Source organism: Stegodyphus dumicola, chromosome 1, assembly GCF_044657685.1.
Source record: "Stegodyphus dumicola isolate Sdum_Otavi_A_Nest chromosome 1, ASM4465768v1".
Lineage (NCBI taxonomy): Eukaryota > Metazoa > Arthropoda > Arachnida > Araneae > Eresidae > Stegodyphus > Stegodyphus dumicola.
Genome location: NC_140768.1, coordinates 108,707,884 through 108,733,511, shown reverse-complemented (window position 1 = coordinate 108,733,511; position 25,628 = coordinate 108,707,884). Strand labels below are relative to the sequence as shown.

Here is a 25,628-nt window from a genome sequence, read left to right as displayed (position 1 = left end):
CATTTACCTCAATTGTTAAACTGACTTGCCTCTCTAATCTTATTTTTCGATTTCTTCATACTTTTCATGTTACATTATACAAAATTAGTAGCATTGCCCCATTCCCAAGGGCTGCACGTCCCGGCCAGTACAATCTCCGGGGAGGATGCCATACTTAACTAAGGAAAACCAACCCAATATTAAAATAATCATTTCAGTAAATAACAGACAACAAATAAAATACTAAATTAAACAATTAATGCATGCACTTACAAATACATAATACACATAGAACTATAATCTTTTTAAAGCTATTTACATTTGTTGGATTTATTTATGTTAATTAAAAAGTTATTTTTATGTTCTGAATCTGTACTGTCACTTTTCTTTTTCCGTTTTCCAGTCAGAATGCAAATTAGCTCATGCATATTTAAGTGAGGGTATGAAATTGCTTACTAATTGTTATTCTAAGATAAGAATTCCTGTCGTCAGCGCTGCTTTATTCTTGCGATAGTACTTCTACACTGGCGTAAAGAGTCAATTTTTGTGTTTAATTTAGTTTGTGTAGCCTCTTGTTAATAGATACTTAGATTTAGTTTTAAAGTTAAAACTCTATCTTGTGTTCATGCCATAAATACTGGCTTATTTGTAAGCACCAGGTAATACTGGCTTATTTGTAAGCTTCAGTTCAACTTACTTAGTTTTAAATAAGAGGGTATTTTAAAACCCTTCTTATGTTTCTGTTTCACATTGGACATAGCTCTAAGTCTCTTACAGTCTAATTGAGGATTCACCACAAGTTATATTTAGTGAAAGGAAAATTGTCTACACATTATTTACACTATGGAGACTACATACTATGGCCATAGTAAGGGACTAATTGGTCGTAATGAGCTAAATGAGCTATTTTAGGCTTAGAATTTGATTACTTATGGATCCGAACTACAATGTCGCTCAGCCTGTAGTTTAGAAGAAAGTCCCTTCCATCAAATCAAATTCTATACCACACCCTGTCACCTTCATTGAATCCATGCCCTGTCTCGTGTAGTATCGGGTCTTTATCTTCTCCGTTACCAAGTTCACTGGGTCTGGTGCAAAAATGTGCATCACTTGAAATCGTGCCTAGAGATCTTGAATGTATTCCTCAGGCATTAAAGGCACATCCGGAGGACGATCATGAGGCCAGATGAAGGTCACGACCGAACAGCATCTGCAAAGGGAACAGCCAGCAGTTCCATAGACAGCACTGCGGTAGGCCAGTAAAAACAGAGGTAACTTCTGGTCCTAGACCTATTCATTTCTGGAAACCATCAGCGCGAAGTTATTAAAGATGGTTCAATTAAACCTTTCCACCATGCTGTGTAACAGTGGATGTAAAGGTGTCCTTTCAATATTGTCTATGCCAAGTAGTTTAGAGGTATCCTCCATTTCGCTAACAGTACTGTTATGAACTGCCTTTCAGATACTTCAACTCTGTCCATAGAATTTCACAGCAAAATTTAAAACATTTAGTTTAAAATTCACAGTCTTTTGTTAAGTCTGAACATTTTTCATTACATAATAGAAATAAAAAAATCGTATTTTACTCACAATAATGATGATGCAACTTAGAGGACAGAAATTCTGTACCTGTCTGAGACAAGTTACCACAACCATGAACAAGGTAAAATCCACCACATTATTTCCAAAGTGCCAAATGAAGCACATGCTCAGAAATTTGGGAAAATGAGAAAGAGAAACTTTCATGCCAAAAGTGCCCTTACTTTCTACAATGCTCTTAACTCTAAATTTCCAATCGAAGCTGAAGGTGAATATGCACTTACACTTAACTTCAGATTGGTATCAGAAAACACTTATCTTCAGATTGACTGATATGCCTAGCCAAATTAGACAATCAATTATTTTCACTATCAGCGATATATATATATGCTAGATTTATGTAGCAATTTCAAGTTCGACTTATACACAAGTTTTTCAGTTTTGGTTGAAATTGTGCAGCAAAATCCTATCTCTTGGATTATACACAGACTCATTTATGTTTGGAAATATAGAGAATTTAGTATTATAGATTCCATAACTGAATGGTCTTCTTTTACAATTGCTTATCAGAACAATTGCACGAATAAGCGTGATGCACCAACTCCAGAAAAAGTGCATTCCCAAAATAAAACTTCTTTGCACTGCGGTAATAAAGGCTAAATGTTTACACAATTGTTATTCCATAAAAAGTTATTTAAAAGCAAAGCAAACTTCTCTGGATGTGCAATGTAAATGCATTTTTTAAATTTATTACCTAATTTAGAAATACTACCTGTTTAGCAATGGATAAGTTTCGAAGTGCTTCTAAATCTAATATTTCCCCTTCTTCATCAGAATCCTCTTCTCCATACGCTTCCTGTTAAGAATAAATTTTAAATTTAAGTATCTTTTTGAACATCATATTAGACAAATAACAGAATATTCATAATCAGCACAAGAAGACTTTCTTGTAACAAATAATATACCACATTTGTAAGCTTTCACACATACTTAGGTATAATTAACAAGTCTGAATATTATTACTTGATCAGCAATGAAGTATGGATTAATAAATTTATCAATTAAAACATACACACTATCTAGACAAAAAGAAAATAAATAAAACTTAAATTTTTAATATGCATGCATAAAAATCATATCCTGTATAATTTTTAATAAAGGGATTGTGCAAGTGTATCTCATAATTACATTTACTTTCATAAAATTAAACGGTATTTATAAGTTGAATTCAATTATTTATAATAGCAGAGCCATTTCTTCGTAAAGCATCATTACAGGAACATTCAGCTGAAATTTACATGGATATTTAAAGTGACAGATCGATTTTCAAATATTTAAAATAATATTTGAAGGTGTTTTGTTAACAAAAATTTTACAATAAAAATGATGAGTAATGCAAAAAACAAAAAGATAATGACCCAAATTATTTGTGTGTTATAACTTCCTTTATTAACAAGTCAAGATAATAAGTTATCTAAAAAAAATCTGAAAGGGTTCAGATTTTAACCCTTTGTGGCACAGTGTGTCTGGTCTGGACACACCTACAAATTTCCTTCTGTACGCACAACAGAAAAATTAAATGAAAAAGGATTTATAAGTTACTATAGGTTACTCTGAACCTTCTTTATTTATAGTGGATGGTAGCTCAACACAAATCAGTCCATATATTTTAGCCATGTTTAGTTTTTTAAGACCTTCATTTTTCAAAGAAATCTTCCAGATTTTTTTTATGGTATAAATTTCTATGTTAAAGTTTCTATGTTTCTATGTTAAAGAAATTTCTATGTTATTTTTTTGGCTGTACACTAATATCCTTATCCTATATTAGTTTTAAATTTTTACCTTGAAATCATGCTTAAAATCAAACGGCGAACCCTAGGTGTGCCCAGACTGGGCTCACTGATAATCTAGGATAACTGAGAGTCTGTATTCTTTGTTTCTCTGCATCTCATCGGTCAGTTCATTGACAACAATGCTCGTTTCAGCACTCTTTTCGAAGTTCTATTCAATCAGTGTGCCACTTTGGGCACACCCACATAATTAAAACGATAAGTGTTATCTTCACCAAATTTTACTTGTGTACTCTTCTAGGCCTAGTTAGACTGCCTACCTTTTTTTTTAAATCAAAACTCCAACTTTAAAAGGTAACGTGCCGGAAAGGGTTAAAGACTGCCCAAAAGGTTTTTTTTTAAATTTAATATGGTTTATCGGTAGAGATTAATGATAAAAATGGCCTGAGTTGAATAACATACATTTTAGAGGATATTAGATGAATATATATGTAATTAAGCTAATGTGAGATTATTTATTCTGTAGATTTGGAAAGTAAAATGGTGCAGCTGTGCAATGCGCTAGCCACTTCGCCACTGGGCTTAATAGCTTTTATTTTGGAATATTTCTCTTAGATAACTTTTATATTGAGACTTAGTATGCACATGTGTTTTGAATAAAATTTGTGCTTAAAGTTCTTCATCAATCCAGTCAACTCTTCTTGCATCGTAATATCAAAATCAGATATATTGCAGTTCAATAAGCCATGTTGGCACATTAAAATTTGCAATGTCTTAAAAGTGAACATAAAAATCTTTTATAAAATTCAGCAAATGATTTGTATATAACAATATAACTTCTGCAGAAATACAACTTTTTTCAATAATGGATACTCATATTAAGTGTGTTCTATACACAATCACATTTTTGTAATTGTGTTTTCTTGTGTTACTGTCTTTTACTTTTTTTATATTGCATCTATTACATAAAAAGTTTACATATTTTTAAAAAAAATATCATTGGTTTCCAAAAAATATAATAAATAATTTTAGCGTATTTTCCCTCTCATATTTATTTTATACGATTTCTTCCTTATTACATGATATAGCTTTACATCAATAAACAGTTAATTATTAATTTTTTAACACATTTTTGTAAGCAATGTAATACTGATTATGACAATCAATTTGTATATTGATCACCACTGACCCTTTTAAAATTTCATTGACACCCATGGAGTCAATATCAACCATGCTGGGAACTCCTCATACAGGTTATTAATCTTTACTATGCATATTTTAATGCTGCTGGGTAAACCTTGATTTTAGGTCATTCAGGAGGTCATTCATATTAATGTAGAAAACTAAGCAAGTGGTGTAGCATTAAAGAATGTTTCACAAATTCATGGTAAAACTCCTTTATTCTTCATTGATAATATTTTATTTATTAACAATAGTTTTATTTCTAATAATCCTATATATGATTGTATATTTTGGATAACACATTTTATTTCATTAATTTTTTTAATTATTTTCTACAACAGCAGTAAAATATCTAATTAATAAATAAAGATTATTTATACTTTTAAGCATCATAGTGTATGTTTTATTTATCATAATATTTTTAATTACAATAATCCTGAATACACTATTTATATTTTCAATAATATGTTTAATTTTAAGTTATTATTATTATTATACTCCACAAATGCATTAAAATATTTTATTAACGAATATAGCCTTTTTATATTTTCAAATTTCAAAATGTGATTTATTATTCAAATTTTCATTTTTTTTAAGATACACATGCATAAATTATTAGAAGATTGCTTAATTTATAAGAGGATGCTTTTAATACGGAACTCTAAAATCTGTAAGTTAGGGGTGAGATTATTGAACTGAAGATGATAAATGCCACAGATTTGCTTGGAGGATGTTAAACCAAAGTTATATATACATTCAAAAGTCGTTAATAAGGACTCGTCGGGACTTCGGCGATTCCGGATTATAGATCATCAGTTTAAATCTGGTAAGATGGCATGCAGAAATTACAAAATTAAAAATATGAAACCGTAATTTATGAAATAAAGAACAATTATAATCTAAAGGGTATCAAAATTTACAAAAAGAAAAAGCTTAATATTTATTTGTTTACTTTATTAAACATTTCTTTCAATGTAAGTTGCTTCGTTTCATGTGATAATACTTTCTCTTTAATTCTATTAAACAGACATAATTTCTTGTTTAGTTACAAAGTTCCGCTGTTCAAGTCCTATAATTGCTGTGTTGAGAATACCGACTACTTTGTCAATCGAAATGTTTTCGTTTTCAATAACCTCTGGGTCACTTTCTTCACTATCGGAAGCGAATTATAATGATGAGGAACTTGATTTAAATCATATCAAAGACGGAGTACATCAAGATGAAATACTACACTTAGTAAGGAATTATAAGCCAAATAAAATAAAAACATATGCCCTGAAGATAAGGATAGTGCTGACAGATCAACTTCCAATCCGTGTTGAGAATACTGACTAATTTGTCAATCAAAATGTTTTCGTTTTCAATAACCTCTGGGTCACTTTCTTCACTATCGGAAGCGAATTATAATGACAAGGAATTGATTTAAATCATATCAAAGACGGAGTACATTGAGATGAAATACTACACTTAGTAAGGAATTATAAGCCAAATAAAATAAAAACATCTGCCCTGAAGATAAGGATACTGCTGACAGATCAACTTCCAATCCGCGGCGTGAAATTGATAAACAGATTTCGGATTTCAAAACATACTTTCGCTTTGTAGATACAAATTACATATTAGTAAATATAGATCGGAAATTCTATTGACATAATCGACAGTTCAAGCTTACTTTTATGAAATTGCTCTAACAGTCTGCAAAAAATAATAAGCCAGATCCAATTCGAAGATTAAGGAACAACACAATCTGCAACATTAACTGAATTAGATAATTTTAGCTTAGCTTATACCTCCGTTACATATTAAACGCGCATGCGCACAAACATATTTGCTGCCGTAAAGGTCTTACGTGCACTCTCAAACGCCTGTGCGCATGCGTGAACGCGACACATGCGCAGAAAGTTTGTAGCTTTGAGGTCCGGATTATGGGTGTCCGAATTAACGACTTTTAACTGTATATATAAAATAATAGTAGGTAGAAACATTGCAGCGATTTTGCTAAACAGTTACCAGGAGCTGTAGCTCCATGAAATAGTTCAATGCTGTATTACTAAAATATTAACAAAGACATTTTTAAAAAAAATATTAATCTGGAAAAAACTGGGAAAAAAAACTGCTTACACGCGAAAAAAAACTGTTAAAATTAATGTTGGAAGACATGCGAATGCACGATAAAACTAATCTGACCATTGTGATATGTGAAAAGTTAATACACATAAAAATAGATTGACGGAAAAAATATTAAAACATAAAATGCAAAAATTATAATGAAAACATAAATTGCAAAATTGCAAAAATAGAATAATTACAAAGCGGAAAATGGTAAATTAACCCACTCATACCCTCAACCAGGCTTTTCAAGGGGAAAATGATTGAGTGTCAAACTAGGCTAAATACCATTACGCGTTTCACCGAAACAGACCATTGAAGCTCTTGTTTGATGAGTAAAATTTTTTATAAAAAACATGAATTGTCCCAATTAAATCTTTTTTGGAGCTTCAATTCTCTGTTCCTTTTTCCCGACGCGTCTGCAGAAAAACACATTAAGGTGTTAAAAAAGGTAAATGCAACTCCGAGCAATGTAAAATTAAAATCAAAATAAAATAAATAGCGGTCTGCTATTAGTCAAAAATACAATAACGTACAGGCTGGTCCTGCATAGCTTAAAGAAGAAAGAACTTTTATAAAGATAATGGTACTGTAATCAAATTAATATGCAATTAAACTTGCAAGAAAACAAACGCCGTTGGGTCTTATTATGACCCCCCCCAAAAAAAAACAACATAAAACAAAAGAAACGAAAAAACTGACCTGGGAGGTGCCATCCTTTGCATCACACAAAGGATTTGAAAAGGGTGCAAATCCCCTCCGTGTCCTACCAACCTTCCGTCTCGTCGTGTGACGTAGGTGGGTGAAACAATCTAATCTGCATAGGCAAATGGGCTGAGATTGTAGTTTTGGCGGGAACTCTTGTCCCCCCCCTTTTTTAGAGAGGGTGTGATAGACGCGAAAAGACACAGATAGAACTTAAAATGGCATCAGTCAAGTTGTTAGAAGAACAAAACTGCTTCAAATAAGTGAAAATGGCTAATTCAGCTAAAATTACTTATTTTTGGCCACAAAAGAAAGAGTAAATTGGAAAAAAGTCATTTGTTAATAAAAGTCGTCATTCTTCAAGCTAGACGACGGTCAAGCTACTATGAAAAATGAAAGGCCCGATTTGTTAATAATAGTAGAATTTGGCCATCTAAGTAATTCAAAACTATTAAAACAATAGTATTAAAGTATAGTGCCAATATCTTTGGGGGAAAGAAAATGTAGCGACGAGAATAATCTGTACATTTATACAATTTTTACATTAGATTATCTGAATCAGCCATCCACTTTATACCGTCCCATTGGGCTTTAAGCATAAAATTTCATTATCCAAAACAAATTATCTAAAAATTGCCAGCTTTTTTTTAAGGTATTTTTAATTATTTTATGAGGAATTTGGTTATTTTTCAAAATTGCGACGAAGTAAAGTATTTCTTCTTGTAAGTGTTCTGTAGTATTACATATTCTTTTTATTCTAAGTAGCTGTGAAAAAATTGTGTTAATGATGATTCTTTTGGAAATATTAGAATTCCAGTTGGTTAACTATAGTGTAGAAAAAGTGAATTCTCTCCTCTTGTCGTAAACTTTAATAAAATTGTAATCAATAATATTTAGATCAAGGTATACTACATTATTTTGCACCGTATTTGTATTATTTAGTTTTAAGCAAGTTGGGTAGATATTAGCAGCTTCTATTTTGTTATGGTTGTTAAAGGCTATGATATCATCAATGTAACGATATATGTGTTGGTAAAATTTATGTTCTTCTTTATTTAGTGAACGGACAAAGGTTAATTCTTTTGTGAAAAGGAATAATTCATACACAGCACTTGAAAAATTACCTCCCATTGGGATCCCTTGAATTTGTTTAAAGATGCTATTGTTAAAGAGAATAAAATTATTGAAAAGCACGCTCGAAAGAAAAAGTTGCCATTTTTCGGTATCAATTATTGTCGAAATCTGTGGAATTATATCTGGTAGAGCAAGTAAGCTGGTATAAATTTCTTCAAGTGGTAAGGTAGTATAAAAGTTCTCGAAATCGTAGCATTGTATATGGTCTATTTTAAGTGAATTAATTGTCTTAATCAATAGCTCGTTACTTGAAATCATCCAGTTGCAATGCAGATCCTTAAAATCATATCTCTTTCCCTGATACTAGTGGGATAAAAGTATGTTCCTACTTCTCTCCATATCAACTGGCACTGAGAATCATTTTGTCAGACTGAAACGTCTCTCATCGGTAAAGAACAAATGACTCCATTAATGAGATGTCAAAACTTTGTGTTCTCTACACCACTGAAAACAGTGCTGTCAATTAAATACTGTTATTTATATGCAGCTTTCAAGACATTGGGAAAATAAGGCACCTTTATGAAGTTATCTGGCCAAAATAAACCGAGACACCTGTTGACTAGTTGCGGTGGGCAGATGCTCAGCAATGTTGCCCGTTATGTGGTTTCAATCTCTTTTCACCTGCAGAGCAATATATTGGTCAACGATGATCACTGCTGTTTTCCTTCCGCAGCCTTTCTTACATCTGTATCTGTTGTTTTGAATGCTTTGCAAGCTTGTGAAACAACACTTTTACCAATTACAAACTCTTGAGTGGCAGATGTCGAACTATGTGCCTTGTCAAGCTTGTCAATCAGAGTAAAAGTGTAAAAGCATATGATGCTTTCTTGTAGTCATGCTGCATGTACAGTCTCACTTTCATTTGCAGAAGAATGCCTGAAAATGTACCTTCCTTTCTTCATTTTATGTTCACATGTAATGCAGTGACTCCTCACATTTTGCATGCCCTAACATCATGGTGCTGATATTTTATCTGAATCAACTTTCTGCTGAGTTGGCTTTTCATTGTACTGATCTGTAAAATGCCCTTTTCAACAACTTCATGACTGTATTATATTTTCAAAATTTTCACAGGACTAGTTTCGATGGTTTTAACGAACCACCATCCTCAGCTGCAAAACTGCAAATGAATGTTGCAAAACCGCAATTTGATCTGTTTGCGGTTTTGCAGCTGAGGATGGTGGTTCGGTAAAACCATCGAAACTAGTCTTGTGAAAATTTTGAAAATATAACGCTGATTTTTGTTGTTTGACTTCTGAATTAATATTTATTCGGCGTGTTATAGTGTCTTAATTTATGATTGTATGTTAAAAAATGTACTTGTTAAGTTTTGTATATTGGTGTATATATTACTTAAAATTATATTGGTATTACTTAAAAAATTTTTAAGTTAATATGAGCAGTTTACCGCAATCATTTCTTCTTCAATTTTTTCCAAAGTTACTTCGGAATCATCAGTATCCATTACTGCATCATGTTCTTCATCATTTTCAGGTAAAAGTATAGGCCTTGAAAATTTTAAATAAATAGACTAAGTAAACAAAGCAGTGTTATGGAAAAAAAAAGTAACATAAACAGTCACAAACAAATAAATAAAATTACAATCTAAAAATTAAGATTTATATTAAAAAAGTAAAGAGCATATATGGGGGGGGGATTTGAAAGGTCTTGGATAAACTTTAATAATAGGCTAAGAATATAAAAACAAACCACTTTTACAAATGAACATGTAGCAGCATATAAACTTAATTCACCCTGTAACTATACCCTGCATAAAACTTCAGTTTTAAATAAGTATAATTAAGTAAAAAATTATATAGTATGTTTAAATAAGATATTGGATAATACTATACAGATAAATACAGTGTAATCATACTTATTCAAAACTAAAGTTTTATATGAGACAAGAAATTAAATAATATGAAAACAGTTTTAAATTTTATGTAAGTGTACATAAATAATATGTTTATGTAATTGAAGCATTAAAACATTGGCAGCACTGTTTTAATGCTACAACATGCCTACCTTTTAATCTAATTTCAGTATAATAAGTATAACTTATTTTACAAATTTCTCAATAAAATGTTGTAATTTTTTTTCGATTAAAAATATTACATAACTTAAAAACGCATTAAATATATGCCAAACTTAAGGTTACAGTTTATTAAGAACAAGTTATTAAGCATTAATATTTTAAATTACAGTGTTATAATTTAAAATATCCATTAAAATGAGAAACTCATATTATATTTTCATCAAAACCCTGCAGAAACTTAATTTAAAAAAGGGAGGCATTTAATCTGAGAGTTTGAAATACTTTTTAATGATATATGAAACTTTTGTTTTTACCGTTTCCAAGCAAAGCCATTTTTCTTAAGAGCCTGATCTGCTAAACGAGACAACACAAAAATCACTTGCTCACCCCAACCCTGTTTCAGTTTATTTGGAGGAAAATCCACACTTACATCCTAAAAGAAATGGTCATTATTTGCATGTAGTTTATTTAATAACATAATATGAACACAACCTACACAAACACAGTACAAATACTAAAGCATAAACTTAAAAATTATAATAATTATTACTAAAAACACTCATAAATGATACAAAAGTTTACCATATTAAAAGAAAAAAATTTCAAGATTTCAGTTCAAAATTTTTTAATGCTTTTGAAATATGCAATATAAATTTCAATTATAAATAGAAATTTAGTAAATTACTATATCTTTATATCAAAATACTGAATTATCTGATTAATAATCAATTGCCCTATGATCATTCTAAATTTATTATGACAAGTATGATCATTCTAAATTTATTTCATATCAAATTATAAGAAAATCTTCATAAACTTATCCTAAAATCCAAAACAAATGTTTAATAAGGACATGACATAATAATATGCTTCTATGTTCCATTTTTAAGTGTTTTAAAAAAATCAGCTAACAAGTATTAAAAATACTTGTTCTAATGTTATCTGCACATTTTCTTTAGGCTTTACATTTTGCTCTCTGAAATTGATTACTAAATCTGAGTACTTCACCATGATAAATGAAATTACAACTAGTAAAAGGCAAGAATGGTATTCTATGAAATTACCTTGGAGATGTTTCATTCATCAAAAATTTATGTCCACTTCATTTTTATGAAAAATCAATTTTACTACTAAAAACATTTTGCCACCGAGTGGCAAAAAGTCTTTGAAATTCTTAAATTTTGTTGCCTGGCACCCATATTAAATTCTTAAAAGTCTGCTACTCATAAATTCAAATGCTTGGTGCAGCTGCACTGGGAGGGGGCAGATGAGCAAAAAGCAGATATTTATATCAGCAACTAAATTTGGACTAAAGGCTTACAGTAGATTTGCAGCATAATTACGATATTGAAAATTAACTATAAGCTAGAAGTTGGATTATAATAAACAGCCAGTCATACTTTCACATTTCAACTAGTCCACACGAGCTGTACTGATGATGCACAGCACATTAGTGGCACACAGAAACATAGAAGGTGTAGACATTAGTGACCTGCCTACCACGTAGATTCAAATGACAAGATTTTCATAGATGATCTCTCTCTAATAAATTCTCCCATAAGGTTGAACAGTCCAGCTTTTGATGATTTAGTTTAACACATCAGCATCACCACTGCGATCTCGCAACTGCCCTGTGTTCTGGTAGTCCTTTTGCTTCTACTTAAATTACAATATACATACAACATATTGAATAATGATGCACACGTTTCTATTTCAGAATGTCCACATGTTTATCACATCATTTTTGCTTAACCCTCTAAGCGCCATGGCCGGCTTTATCCGGTTAAGTGACTTTTTGTTACTTGGTATATAACTAGCTTATAATTTAAGATATTTTGCTTTCTTACTTTCATTAATTATATAAATGTCATCTTGACGAATGTAAATTTATAAAAATAAGGACTAAAATAGATAAATACACAAATTTAGCTAATAAAGGCTCTTTAGATAGAGGTCTTAATGACAGATCCAAAAACCCGGGCCGCTCACAGGGTTAAAGTATAAAGAATTATCTCATTCTTCCCTGCTTGACTTGATGGGTGTTTAGTGGTCAGCTCATCCAATGAGCAAATGAAAAAGCCTTCTTTGAATCCAGGAGGTGGGTAGTTGACTTTTTATGTTTCTTGCTCAAAATGAATAACAGCCATTAACAGTAGTATTCAAACTAAAATGAAGCAGGCAATAACTCATCACCACCTGGATCTGGTCAACTGAGTTTCATAAATTTCCCCTATCTTCCTTTTAAGAAGAGAAGACTATAATGCACATATTTAAGTCATATCATAGTGTTGCTCTATGCATGCTTGTACGGTGTTAAGCGGTCAGTAAATCCAACTCCACACAGCTGGATGATTTGTGATTTGAATCCCAGCCATGGTATTTTCCTGTTCTTACTACAAAATACTCAGTGGACTTTACTCAAGGGCATTTTTGAGTTTACATGTTACATACTCTGATTTGGGAGAACTTTTTGACTCTCATGTAATGAAATTACAAAATTTTCTCCTTATAGTATATGAATGACAGTTGTTTCAAGCTTTATTTTCTGTTATCTCAGAAAAAATTTCATAGAATTACTTTAATTTAGATAGAAGGGAAACTGTAGTGTAATTATTATGAACAAAGTTTATTTCTTTAATGATAAAATAAAAATTACAAATAATATTATGATTTATTTAAGGAAAAAAAGTAATTATACAGATACTTTCCATCTGTCTAACTTGTTCTAAAATACTGGCAATAGTTCCATTAGGATCGTCAAACTGTAATAGAAAAATGTACATAACTATTTTACATAAAGTCATAGCTGATCATTAAACTGGAGTGGAGAACCATGACAGTATAATGTATTTATAAAATGATACTCAATTTGCAAAATAAAAATTCAAAATAACACAGTTGTAATTTAGAGAAGTTCTATTAAATTACTTCTTGAGGTGTGTCAAATTTCAGTCCACACTTTCTTATCAGCCAGGCAGCCAAGGAAGAAAATATGAAAAACTGCTCTCCAGGATTGGTTTGTAGAGCAAAATAATGCCTAAAACAAAATAAATCTTACCAGTTTCTTACATAACAAGCCATAATTCAAAATGCAGAAAAATAATTTTGAGGACTTGGTATTTTTCTAACTTTACTTCTGAAAATAATTAGTCACATGTCCCTGTCATTCAGAGGCGTAGCTAGGGTTTTCAGCGCCCGGGTACAACTGAAGATTTTGCGCCCCTTTCTCTGTTCCAAGAACGGAAAACATTTCATTCTAAAATTTAATAACATCAATTTGGCACCCCCTGAATGCTGCGCCCGGGGACAGATGTCCCCCCTTGCCCCACCTTAGCTACGCCACTGCTGTCATTTAAAACAAAACAACAATAAATAAATAAATAAATACTGGGAAGTTCTGGCTAGCCAGGAGCCAAATACTTCTTAAAAACAATAATAATGCAACCTGTGGTTTGAGTGGCTTACCAGGCATGTCGACAGGTAGTAGATAGACGGATGTCTTGTATTATCTGACAGTAATAAATAAGATATAATAAATCTTCAAATAATAAATAAGAAGCCACAAATCCCCTCCTGCAACCCTGGTGTTCTGTGACCCATGCCTAGGGTGAATGACACTGTGGTTATAGTGTCTTAACGTAGCCTCTAGAATGCCTGGCAATTTCTAGAGTATTTTGCCTTACCCAGCAACAGGCAATACTCGGTGGACCTTTTTTTTTTTTTTTTTTTATTATTATTATTTATATATGGCTAAAAATAAGAATATAACTAAAAATTCTGCTTTTGCTGGCAAAACCTCTGAGATAGACCTTTCTTCTTAAAACAAGGAAACCCAGAGGAAATCAATTGAAGGAGCAGAAATGAATTTTTTATCAAGTGAAGTAGAAATGGCCTCTACGCAAGTTAATCAATCAACATCTGGAGATGGGCAGGAAGCAATTAAAAGCATGACTACTTCTCTAGATAAAATCAAAATCAAAAAAAGAATGTCCGCAGCACAAAAAAATAAAGGAAAAAACATGTCCAAGAAATGAAAATTGCCAAAGATACTTGGGTTGAAAAAACAAAATCTCAAAGAATGGAGCAGAGTACAGCCCCGAAGACTACCAAAAGAGAGAGACCTGAAGGTTTTACAGTGGTCGAGATGGGCAGGAAGCAATTAAAAGTATTCTCTAGATAAAATCAAAATCAAAAAAGAATGTCCGCAGCACAAAAAAATAAAGAAAAAAACATGTCCAAGAATTGAAAATTGCCAAAGATACTTGGGTTGAAAAAACAAAATCTCAAAGAATGGAGCAGAGTACAGCCCCGAAGACTACCAAAAGAGAGAGACCTGAAGGTTTTACAGTGGTCAAGATGGCTGCATTCATTGAAGGGCATCCCAAAAAATGTTTATCATAGAAATAAGCTACTGACCTTTAACTTCTGATAATGGCCTCACTACTTTAGGTATTCTCAATACTAAAGAGTTTGAGCTCTATTAAGGAGCTGTCAGACTTTATAAACAAAGTGGGTGGCCCAAACAAATGGAGCTAGAAAGCACTGGGTTTGGTGCGTCTGGCACAAAATGCTATTTAGCAAAGATGCCTGACAAACAGTGGCATAGCTAGGGTGGGGCAAAGAGGAATTAACTGTCCCTGGGCGTAGCATCCAGGCGGCACCCAATTGATGTTACGAAATTTTTCAATGAAATGTTTTCCATTCTTGGCACACTGAAAGGGGTGCAAATTCTTCAGTTGTCCCCGGGCGCTGGAATCCTAGCTACGCCACTGCTGACAAACTCTATCTGAAGAAGATAATAATGTAAAGTATAAGTTACTGAAAACACATATTTTTATTTAATGAAACTGAATCTAGGAAGAAAAGTAGAAAATAAGAACTTTAAATAATAATTAAATAAAATAATGTAAAATATTTCACTAAAATTCAATAATATTAAGAAAAAAATAATATTTTTATATTTTCTAGATAAATTTTTAAGTACTAACTTTATATGCAGGAAAAATAAATTAAAAATCTTATGTTGTAATTTTTTAAATGATACAAAGGTCTTTCAAAAAAGACAGAGAATGATGAAGTAGTATCAAATAATATGCTATATAGCATCATAAAAACTCTCAGAGTATATACTTACTTGCTAAGATTTTTCAGTTTAAACTCTTGAGTAAATTCTTTGTCATAATTCAGCAATTTCAGTTTATCCAACAAACTCTCCATAAATACAAACATCATATATGCAGCCCCAGGACCCCCATCAACAGCTTCTACTCTACTTCCTCTTCTTTCTTCCATTGTCAAGAATCTAAAAGTTGTGTGTTTTGAAAAAGATTAACTTGCTCAAATAACCAAATTCTTTTACATCTAATAAAGAAATATGCACTTGTATTGGAATGCTGGAGTTCAAATTCTTATTTTCGGGGAACTTTCATTTCATAAAAATGAAAGTTCCCCGAAAGGGTTCATAAAAATGAAAGTCCCCCACTGAAAGTGATGAGGACATCACAGTATAGTGATGAGGCCATCACCTCTGTAACCACTTCGGAACTGCAAGCCATACCAGAGAATTTGCCAAAATGTGTGCGACTCCACGTGTTGATAATGTCAAGAATGTATTATTGTCCATGGTTGAAAATTGAACACTTTTTGTAACCTCATTGCATTTTGCAAACGGTACCTTGTGAGCAATAAAATCATTTTCCTCTCAAAAATGCTGTACTTTCATTTCTCATTTTCCCTGAATACTAATGCATACAGATGGCATTATAAACTTATACTGCTATATGATTCTGATTAGTCTTTGTGCAATGAATACACACATGTATTTCACATAAATTAGATATGGTATTAAAATAAAATATTATTAAACACCATTAAAAATTTTGATTGAACCAATTTAATATATCAAAGGAATAATACGAGGCATAAAAATTATTCTTCTCAATCAAAAATATGAGCTTTAATAAAACTCCCACTTCAACTATTGAGTAAACATTATTACGAGCATGATCTACAACTTGTTTCAAAAGGAATTAATTGAAAAATTGTTGCTTCTTAAGCAGTGGCAGATCTACAGCTACCCAGGCCCAAGGCAGAAATCTCCCTGGAATTTGCTTGGAAATGGTGGAATGATCCTTTATTGGAATGATAATCATATAAAATTATGTGTTAAGTTATATTTAATAATTAAAATGATTTGGAAAACAAAAAATCTTAACAATAAAGAAAAAACAACTTTCATCTAGGAGACAAACATATACCATATTTGCCGGCATACAAAACATCCCCCTCTTTTTCATGCACATTTTTTAAGGATAAAATTTTTATTACTGATCATTATAATGAATTTACAGTATTTTAAATATAAAGTAATACAAAGTAATACTTTCTGCAAATATCCAACCTATCTGGGAAAGAACACCTTTTAATCTCCTTTGTCAAAATTCAACGCTCATCTCCAGAGCTAAATAAAGAGTCACTTGAAACCTCTTCTAAATCAGCATCTGAGTCTTCATACAACAAATTGTCCTCTATACCAACCAGTGCATTACTAATGCTACACTTCTTAAATGATTTAACCACTGTTTCTGTTTTCACAGCATCTCATGAAGCTTTGACCCATTCACAAACGAGGTATCGATGCAATAAGTAATGATGTATAAGACACAAATATTGGTGTATAAGGCGTACCCCATTTTTCAGACTATGTTACCAAAGAAAAAAAGGGTGCCTTATACGCTGGAAAATACGGCATTTAAAAAAGTTTATTAATCTGCCATTTCTAATGATTTAAAAATATTAATTTTGTCTATAAAGAAGCTCAAATTGTTCTTGCAAGCTTCGACTTCTGAAAATGCTTTATAGGTGGAACAAATTAATATTTTTAGCTATTGCATTTTCAATGGAAATGATTGCTAAATCATCTACTTGGCTCAATGTTGATTGAAGATAGCTTTCAGTGAACTTTAGAAAGCTTTACTCACAAGAAGAAACTGAAACACTGTCAAAAAAAGTCTTTAGTGTCAAATAGGGACTGATTCATGGAAGTCCATTCCCACAATAAACTTGAGCATTTTCAATGCAGACTACTTTTTAGCTTTGTACACCAAATCGTTTTTAAAATACATTTGGGGAAGAATTTCTGAAATTAAATTTCCCCATGATGGTATTCACTAACAAGGCAAGCAATTTTTCAGACTTTATTATCTGAATTCTAAAAAGCACATGAATCTTCACAACTATATATTAAAAAACATTAAGAATGTTCTAGTACTTACAAGGTAACAGCTTTACGACACTTCTTTCTATACTTTGTAAACTCAAAAAGTATTTCTTATTGAAATAAGTAGGCACATTATGTTATTTAGAAAAACTCCCAGCTTTAAGTTTTAACGCAAAGTTCATAAACTGAAAATAATACGGCATTTCAAATAATATTTACATTGACAAACAAAACATAATTTTACATCATATTGTCGAAAAATTATGAAGGCAGTTTAACGTAACTAATCCAACAATATATTTTATTAACATATACGAATGGCATTCCAAATAACAAGAAGCACTATGACATGGTTCATATTTTTATTACGGCGCATCAGATTTCAGAACACGAAAAGCAAACTAATATCAGTTTCCATGGCAACGTTATTTTGAGTGTATTCCATATTTAACATGGCTGTATAGTAGAAAATTTGGTATTTTAATATTTAATCATAAATCTATTTAATTCTAATCATAGAAAAGTATACATATTTTATCCTTATTTCTATATGAAATATTATGGACATTTATCCATCGTCTTTAAATTGTTAAATGTTTTTCTTTATTATTTCACTTTCATATTTTATATTTTGGCATCAAAACAATAGTTAAAGTTGTCTGCTAATGTTTCGTTACGTAACGCATTGCATTCTCTAAATTCGTTGTAACTGTAGGGTAAAAGGAAAATGGCAAATATTGTTGTGACAGGAGCAAGTCGGGGCTTAGGTTTTGAATTTGTGAGACAATTGGCGAAATATTCAAAAGTACCCAATGTTTTCGCTCTGTGTCGCAATCCCCAGTCAGCAGAGGTAAGAATACCTAAAGGTTGGTGCATAGAATTTCGTCAAATTTATTTTGAAGTATAAAAATTTCATGTAAAATTAGAGTTCCTTTTTCTTTATAATTTAACATGATTAATTTCTACATATATAAATTAACTCTGATGTTCTTAAATTGATAAATGCTTATTGGGTCCCAACTCTTATTTATTTTAACAATAACATTCGTTTGTAATTTTAATTAAGGTTTATAAGTAGTACGTATAAAAGTTTTCGGCAGATTTCGTTGTATTGTTTCGTAGGTTATAAAATATATGAGACTATAGTTTCTGCTTTTAGCCACTTTTTTAATTTTCTCAACTGCAGTTACATATGTATCATTGCATAATTATATACTTAATTCGCATGTAGTTTACTGTTATTGTTTTATCTGAACAGAGAAAGATGAAATTCACTAAGAAACCGGTATGATCATTTAAAAATTGCACTCTGTAGATTATAGATAACTAAGGAATTTTCTTAAATAACAATAAGAAGAGGTTTTCATTTATAATTTAAGTATTAGAACTGTTAATTTGGCACCTTATATTAACTGCAGTTACTTTTAGCTGAGCAATAAACTTTAACTTTTTCATTTCCTTTTTTATGCTTGTGGGAGTTCTTAATGTGAATCAATCACTGTACTGCTACAGCTTGTTATCTCATTAAGATTCATTGTCTGTTTTGAAACATGGAAGTATTTATGATAAAACTCTAATTTTTGATATGTTTCATATATTTGGTAAATAAATTAGTTTAATTTACTTGATCATCAGATACAATTATTGGTATTCAGAAATTATTATTGTTGGTTAGCAGTATGATATTTAAAATTTGTTTCATTATCAATAATAATTGTTGAAATTAATATCTGTAATGTGAAAATCATTAGAAAGAAGTTTATTTTTCTAATAATAAGAAGAGATATGGGTAAAATCCTAGTATACGGAGCAGCCTTGGTGCGATTTTGAAAATTATCACCAACACCAAAATGACCCGTTTAACTACTCATCGTATATGTCCCGTTTACTGCTCATCATAAAGTCGCCAAAAGTACCCAAATCCCTTGTGCACCGGATACTAGGATTAAACCGAGATTATTAAAAGCTTTTTAAATCCTTCGGGATTTAAAAAGCTGAATTTCTAAAACTAGATGTGCTGGAGCCTCTAAAAGGCTATCAGGAAAAGTGAGCAAAAATAAATAAGTAATTTAGAGTAATAAACATTAAAACCGAATAAAAGATAAATGAAAAAATATTTAAATAATGTTTAAAAATTAATAAAAATAAATTAATTAGTTAAAGTAGTAAATACCAGAGTGCATTTTATTAGGACTCAGGCTGGAATTTTTTCACTTAAAAAGTGAGAAATACTGCAGCTTAGCTCCAGTGTAGATGGATGTCTTCCTATGTGAGATTGATGAGTATTTTGATGTGTAATTTTAATGAATTTTCACTTCGCACCTAAAATCTCTTTATGTACTTTTGTAAAATATATACTTGGCAAGTCCAGATTTATTCATTTCATATCTTGAATGAAATTGCATTTTTCTTATCTACTTCATTGTTAAGGAGGTATTTAAAAATATTTTGTCTCTTCTTGCCATTTATGAAATTTTTGCTTTTGATAAGATTTTTAGATACTTTTCCGTTTTGCCGGCGCAAGCGATAAAGTCGCCAATAATGGTACAACCGATACCAAACGGACTATTCTCGCTGGTAACCTTTTATGCCTCATTTTCAAAACAAGTCTCACCTTTTTCTTATCAGATTGATTGTTTCTTTCAATACTGGCATATAATTACATAGAATTTTTATCAGATAGTACAGTTTTATGTCTAAGGTCATTTTCGGTAATTAAGTCAATTAGGATGCAATCACAGCGCTTACCCGAAGCCGAAAATATAGAAAAGGTAAAGTCAAGGGTTAAATTCATCAATTCTAATGAGAATGCATTAGCAAAGTACAGCACTGCAGTTTTACATAATTTCTGAGTGAGCTTTTTGTATGAATTGAAATATTTCTTGCATTTAAACTTGTGTTCCAAATTAACATTTAACTTGAAATTAATGTAGATAATTACTGAGAGCATTAGATTTTTGTAGAGTAGTTTACGTGAGATGAGATCGCTTGGGTTCACGTGATACGAACCGGCGAATCAGGATGTTGAACCATGAAAGCATAGTAATTAATGTCTGTTATTAAATTAATGTCTTTTTACAAATTTATTGTCTTTATTTATTGGCTTTTTATAAAATTTTAAGCGATATTAAAATGTTTATGCCTTCAAAATAAAAAATTCTTAGAACTAACATTTTTTAAATATTTTTTATGTGTATACTGTATGTTGTTGCCAATAAAGTCTGCTTGGCGAGATTTGCGCCGGCGAAACGGAAAAGTACCGATTTTTGTAATAAAATATGCTTGTTTTTAAGAAATATATTTAGATAGGTTGATATTAAATCTGATAACTTGGTAATGAATTGCCATGGTTTAATTGGAAATGAAGCGAGTTTTTAGATGATTAAGCATACCAGGGTCATGGAAAGAACGGAGGAAAAATATGAAAGGTAATTCTGAAATGAGATAGGTTGATCTTTGGATTATGGTAACTTGCCGATTTTTTGGCGAAAATTTGGCGACCAACTCTGCTACAGCAACCCTCTATTTTTTTTTTTTTTTTTTTTCGCCGCCATTTTGTCTTCATGAAGTAAAGACGTGTTTCTTTTTATTTACTCAACACTTTTTCCAACAATCTACTAGCCGAATTACACTGATGCTAGAAATTTTATGTAACAAAACTGCTTAATCATGACAAATATTAACTGCAAAATTGGGAAAAAGTGCACAATCGCAAACTCCTAGCGCGTTTATCAGACTAGCACATACACATAAACCATTTACACGTCGACTTATTTTTACTTAAAAAAACATCCCAGAATTGCACAAAAATGGCATTGCACACACTCTTAACTTTATCCATCTACACTGCTATTTTCTCATAAATTACAAAAATTTGCACGAAAATGCAGGAAAATTTTCTTAATCTTTAAACTCAATAAAAAGCACATATATAAAATTACCTGATCGCGAAAAAGTACATACCCTTTCCAAGGATGAACATTTCCAAGTATAAAATAAATAAAATATCCAAAAACTTTTACCTCTAAATTATCTATTATATTATAAACGTCAGCAATGAATTTATACGCAAACATTAAAAATAGTTACAAATACTTAGTGTCAAATATTTAAATTATTTCCATACACGTTTACTTCAACTGAAACGTATACCAAATTCCTACAAACATAAAATTGACAAAATAACCATCATTTAATTAAAATATCACTAAACCATGTACACGTCGACTTATTTTTACTTAAAAAAACATCCCAGAATTGCACAAAAATGGCATTGCGCACACTCTTCACTGTATCCATGTACACTGCTTTTTTCTCATAAATTAGAAAAATTTCACGAAAATGCATGAAAATACTCAACTTATACTACTCAAACATATTCCAAAATACTACAAACGTATAACTCACAAAATCACGATCATTAAATTAAAATATAATTAAATTAAAAAACACTACTTAAAATATAAATAAGCACATACATTAAATTAATAAAAATTAGATTACAATCCTAATTACTTTAAACTAAATCATTGCTAATAACAATTTTCAAATAATACCATTTTAATTTATTTACTCCTTACATTTAGAACAATGCATAAAAATAATATCCTCAAATGATTAAAAATACTAACTTACCTAATCTTCTTCAAAATCTTCATTACGTCGCTGCAGTACTACTGCTAATATTTAAATCCTAAATCCAGTAGTCAACTGGAAGTCTATTCACCAAGTAATAAGAAATTAATAAAATTTCACCTATACTCAAACTACTTTCAGCAAACCATGTACCCTTCCTTACACTCCTTTTCACAAAATGTGCATTTTCACCATATTTCTTGAACCGCCATTTAAACTTGTAATATCCTTCCTTTCACACAATCTCAACTTATTATTATTATCAGATAAATGCATTAAAAATTTAGAATTAACTTTACATAGTGCCATGCAATCTGAAAATTAATCAACACTATTTCACACAACACACAATAAAGCTTTTCCAAATTAACCCCCTTTTCTGATTAAAGAACTATAATTCGTCCATTAATGTCACGTTTCACACAACACAGAATATAGCTAAATACGAAATTTCCAGATTTCCCCCCTTTTCCGATTAAACAACTGTAATTCGTCCATTAATGTCACATGACATATCTCATGATCTCTCATTTCCCTCACACAAAATAAAGCGTAATCGGAACTGAGTGCTTCTCACATTATTACCAAAGTCTTAGGTAGTAACCTTTATTGCCTCCAAAATGTCGCCAAACTACCAGTTACCATATTCCAAAGATCAGCCATGAGATATTACTTCTTGCTTTGAATGTAGAGTTTCAGAAAACTTAATCCTGTAAGATAGCCGAGTCACCACTAATTTAATAAATGAGGTTGTAGGGTTTATATTTATTTTAACTAACATTTATTTTAAGTTATCTTTCCTGTCTAGCCTTTACTTCCCCTAGAATTGCCAATGCTAGAGTATGTAAATTGTAGAACAGCGCTCAGTATATTCAAATTTAGCGGAAGTAAGTTGAGTTTAAATTAGGAAGGAAACGAGATTGTAGGTGTGCTACTTGAATCGCGAACGTGAATATTGCTCGGTAGAAATTTTAGAACAGCGCGTGTCAGCCTGTGTGCCTAGCTCGGCAGATTTTGCTAGATCTTTCAACTGCTTAATCAGTAAGCTCGCTGAATCTCAGCGGTAATTTTAGAACGTGGTTAGGTTAGTTTAAGATCTCAGAGCCTTGTGGATAGTGATCTCGCTATTTATTCATCCAGTCATTATTTTTCAGTTCTACATTGTTTCAGTTAAACCGCCGGGTCAGCGTAGTTTGTGAGCATCTAGTGGATGCATCTGTTATTTTAAAAGTTGAATAAAAAGGGCTTTAAACCCTTCTTATGTTTCTGTGTAAATTCACACTTAGTAGCAGTTACTACCACAGTTTGCTGACAAGTTGGGGCCTCTAGATCTTACATTGGCGTCCGAACATCTTACGAACTCAGGTGGCCGATAATTGGATGGAAGCTCCTGTACAACTCCAACAGCTAGAAATGGCCAACCAGTTAGAAGGGTTTCGATACTTGGTCCAAACTATGAGAGCATCTATCAAGCCAACCGTCAATTTTGACGGAATAAATTCGGTGGCGATATTCTTAGAAGGCCTCGAAAATCGTTTTCAGTTATATCCTGTGCCCGAAAGGCAAAAAGTTGCCATTGCCATGTCTGCACTAAGAGGACAGGCCTCACTATGGTGGAAGAGTATAGGGAAATTTTTATTAGGAGAATTCAGAGGCCAAGCATAAACGTTTGAAAATTTTAAAGCATCATTATTAAAGGCCTTCCCCATAGTGAAAGACCGAGCAAAGCTAAAAGCCGAACTTTATAGTTTTTATATATGTAATATTGAAGATTTGACGAATTTTTATTCTGTGAAAAGTTAAGCTGACAAACATGCTGTATGGAAAGAAACCCGACACTGAGGTAATTGAAATAATTTTACCAAGATTGCTACCTGCTCTCCAAGATTACTTGGAAATCCGAAATCCAAGCACCTTGAAGGAACTCTTCGAGTTGGCGGTCAAGTTCCAAAACCGACGAATAGCGGAAAAATCTAGAGGGGCATCGTATTCTCAAAGTTCCCAAAGACAATTCTCAAATCAACCGGCCGGTAACACAAATCGCTCTTATGGGGAAAGAGCTATCAAGCCAACTCATGGAAGCACGAAGGTCAAGGCACAAAAAGGAAATTCGAAAAAAAAACCATCCGCGTAACCAAAAGACTGAAGTTGAAAAGAAATCTTTAAATGATTAGAGGGGCCTGTAAAAAAGTGAAGGTCCAAACCCCTGAAGTTTCGCAAAATCCCTCAAGAAGATACCTAAACACGGTCGTGGTAAAGAATTCACAGTTACCAGTCATCCAAGTCCTGGTCGGCGATGTACTGGTGGAAGCCCTCATTGATACAGGGGCAGAAGGCAACTTTATGAGTGATAAATTTTTCAATAAGAATTTTAATAGGTTACGGTTATTTAAAAATAAAAACACAGAAATTATAGCCGCCCAAGGAAAAACCTGCCAATGTGTCAGGAAATTATCATTAAAAGTACAGATAAAAGATGAGAGCCTTAAAGTATTAATTTTTGTTGTGAAAAATTTACAGAATCCAGTCATTTTAGGCATGGATTTCTTAAAGGCCGTGAAAGCCAAGCTGAATTTTCAGGATAATTCGATCGTGCTGGAAATGGATCGGAGGGTGGAGGAGCCGTTGAAAGAACCTCAGGTGGACTTAAGACATTTGAGTGTCAAGGAAAGCCAAGCCATAAAGCAAGTGGTGAGTACTTTTTCAAACTTTTTTTCAGAACAGCCTGGTAACTGTCAAATTGTAACACATGATATACAACTAACTGCCGATAACCCTGTAGGGCTAAACCCTACAGGTATGATCAACAGAAAGAACACATTATTGAGGAACACATTAAAGCAATGCTGCAGAACCAGATAATAACGCCCATAAATAGTGAGTACGCGAGCGAGTCCAGTCGTACTATGTAGGAAAGAGAACGATTTCCCTCCTTTAGATAAAAGGGCTTGGAGGTTTGCTATCAATTACAGAAAACTCAATAGTATTACTAAATTCCTGGTTTACCCTTTGCCGGTGATTGAGGAAATTATTAGAAAGATTAAGTCTACGAGATATATGACTATGATACTGTTGGACTTAACATCTGGCTACTATCAAATAGCTATGAAACCAGAAGATATACATAAAACCGCGTTTATCACAAAATCTGGCACTTGTGCTTTTTTACGCATGCCCTTTGGGTTGTGTGGGGCCCCGTTATTATTTCAGAGAGCTATGGACATTGTTCTAAAGCCTGTCCTAGGAAAATCGACTTTAATTTATCTAGATGATATAATTATAATGAGTAGTACACTAGAGC

General features: G+C 31.9%; 2 protein-coding genes across 4 annotated transcripts in view; one reads left to right on the top strand and one right to left on the bottom strand.

The window, feature by feature from the left end:
* The window catches only part of LOC118196278 (intraflagellar transport protein 57 homolog), a 34,843-nt gene extending 16,730 nt beyond the window's left edge, over window positions 1–18,113 (bottom strand). The window contains exons 1-7 of one of the 2 annotated variants that reach the window (XM_085819158.1): window positions 17,748–18,111; window positions 15,608–15,775; window positions 13,402–13,510; window positions 13,183–13,235; window positions 10,788–10,907; window positions 9,847–9,946; window positions 2,291–2,374 (exon numbers count right to left, since the gene is read on the bottom strand). In XM_085819158.1, the coding sequence (XP_085675284.1) occupies window positions 2,291–2,374; window positions 9,847–9,946; window positions 10,788–10,907; window positions 13,183–13,235; window positions 13,402–13,510; window positions 15,608–15,765 (624 nt within the window). In that variant the 5' untranslated portion in view covers window positions 15,766–15,775; window positions 17,748–18,111. Of the gene's footprint in view, window positions 1–2,290; window positions 2,375–9,846; window positions 9,947–10,787; window positions 10,908–13,182; window positions 13,236–13,401; window positions 13,511–15,607; window positions 15,776–17,747 lie in introns of both variants that reach the window. The other variant, XM_035367703.2, reaches the window with a different exon arrangement.
* Window positions 18,114–18,333: 220 nt separating this feature from the next.
* Window positions 18,334–25,628, top strand: part of LOC118179780 (uncharacterized) — a 47,006-nt gene continuing 39,711 nt past the window's right edge. The window contains exon 1 of one of the 2 annotated variants that reach the window (XM_085819172.1): window positions 18,334–18,542. In XM_085819172.1, coding sequence (XP_085675298.1) covers window positions 18,420–18,542 — 123 coding nt within the window. In that variant the 5' untranslated portion in view covers window positions 18,334–18,419. Of the gene's footprint in view, window positions 18,559–25,628 lie in introns of both variants that reach the window. The other variant, XM_085819187.1, reaches the window with a different exon arrangement.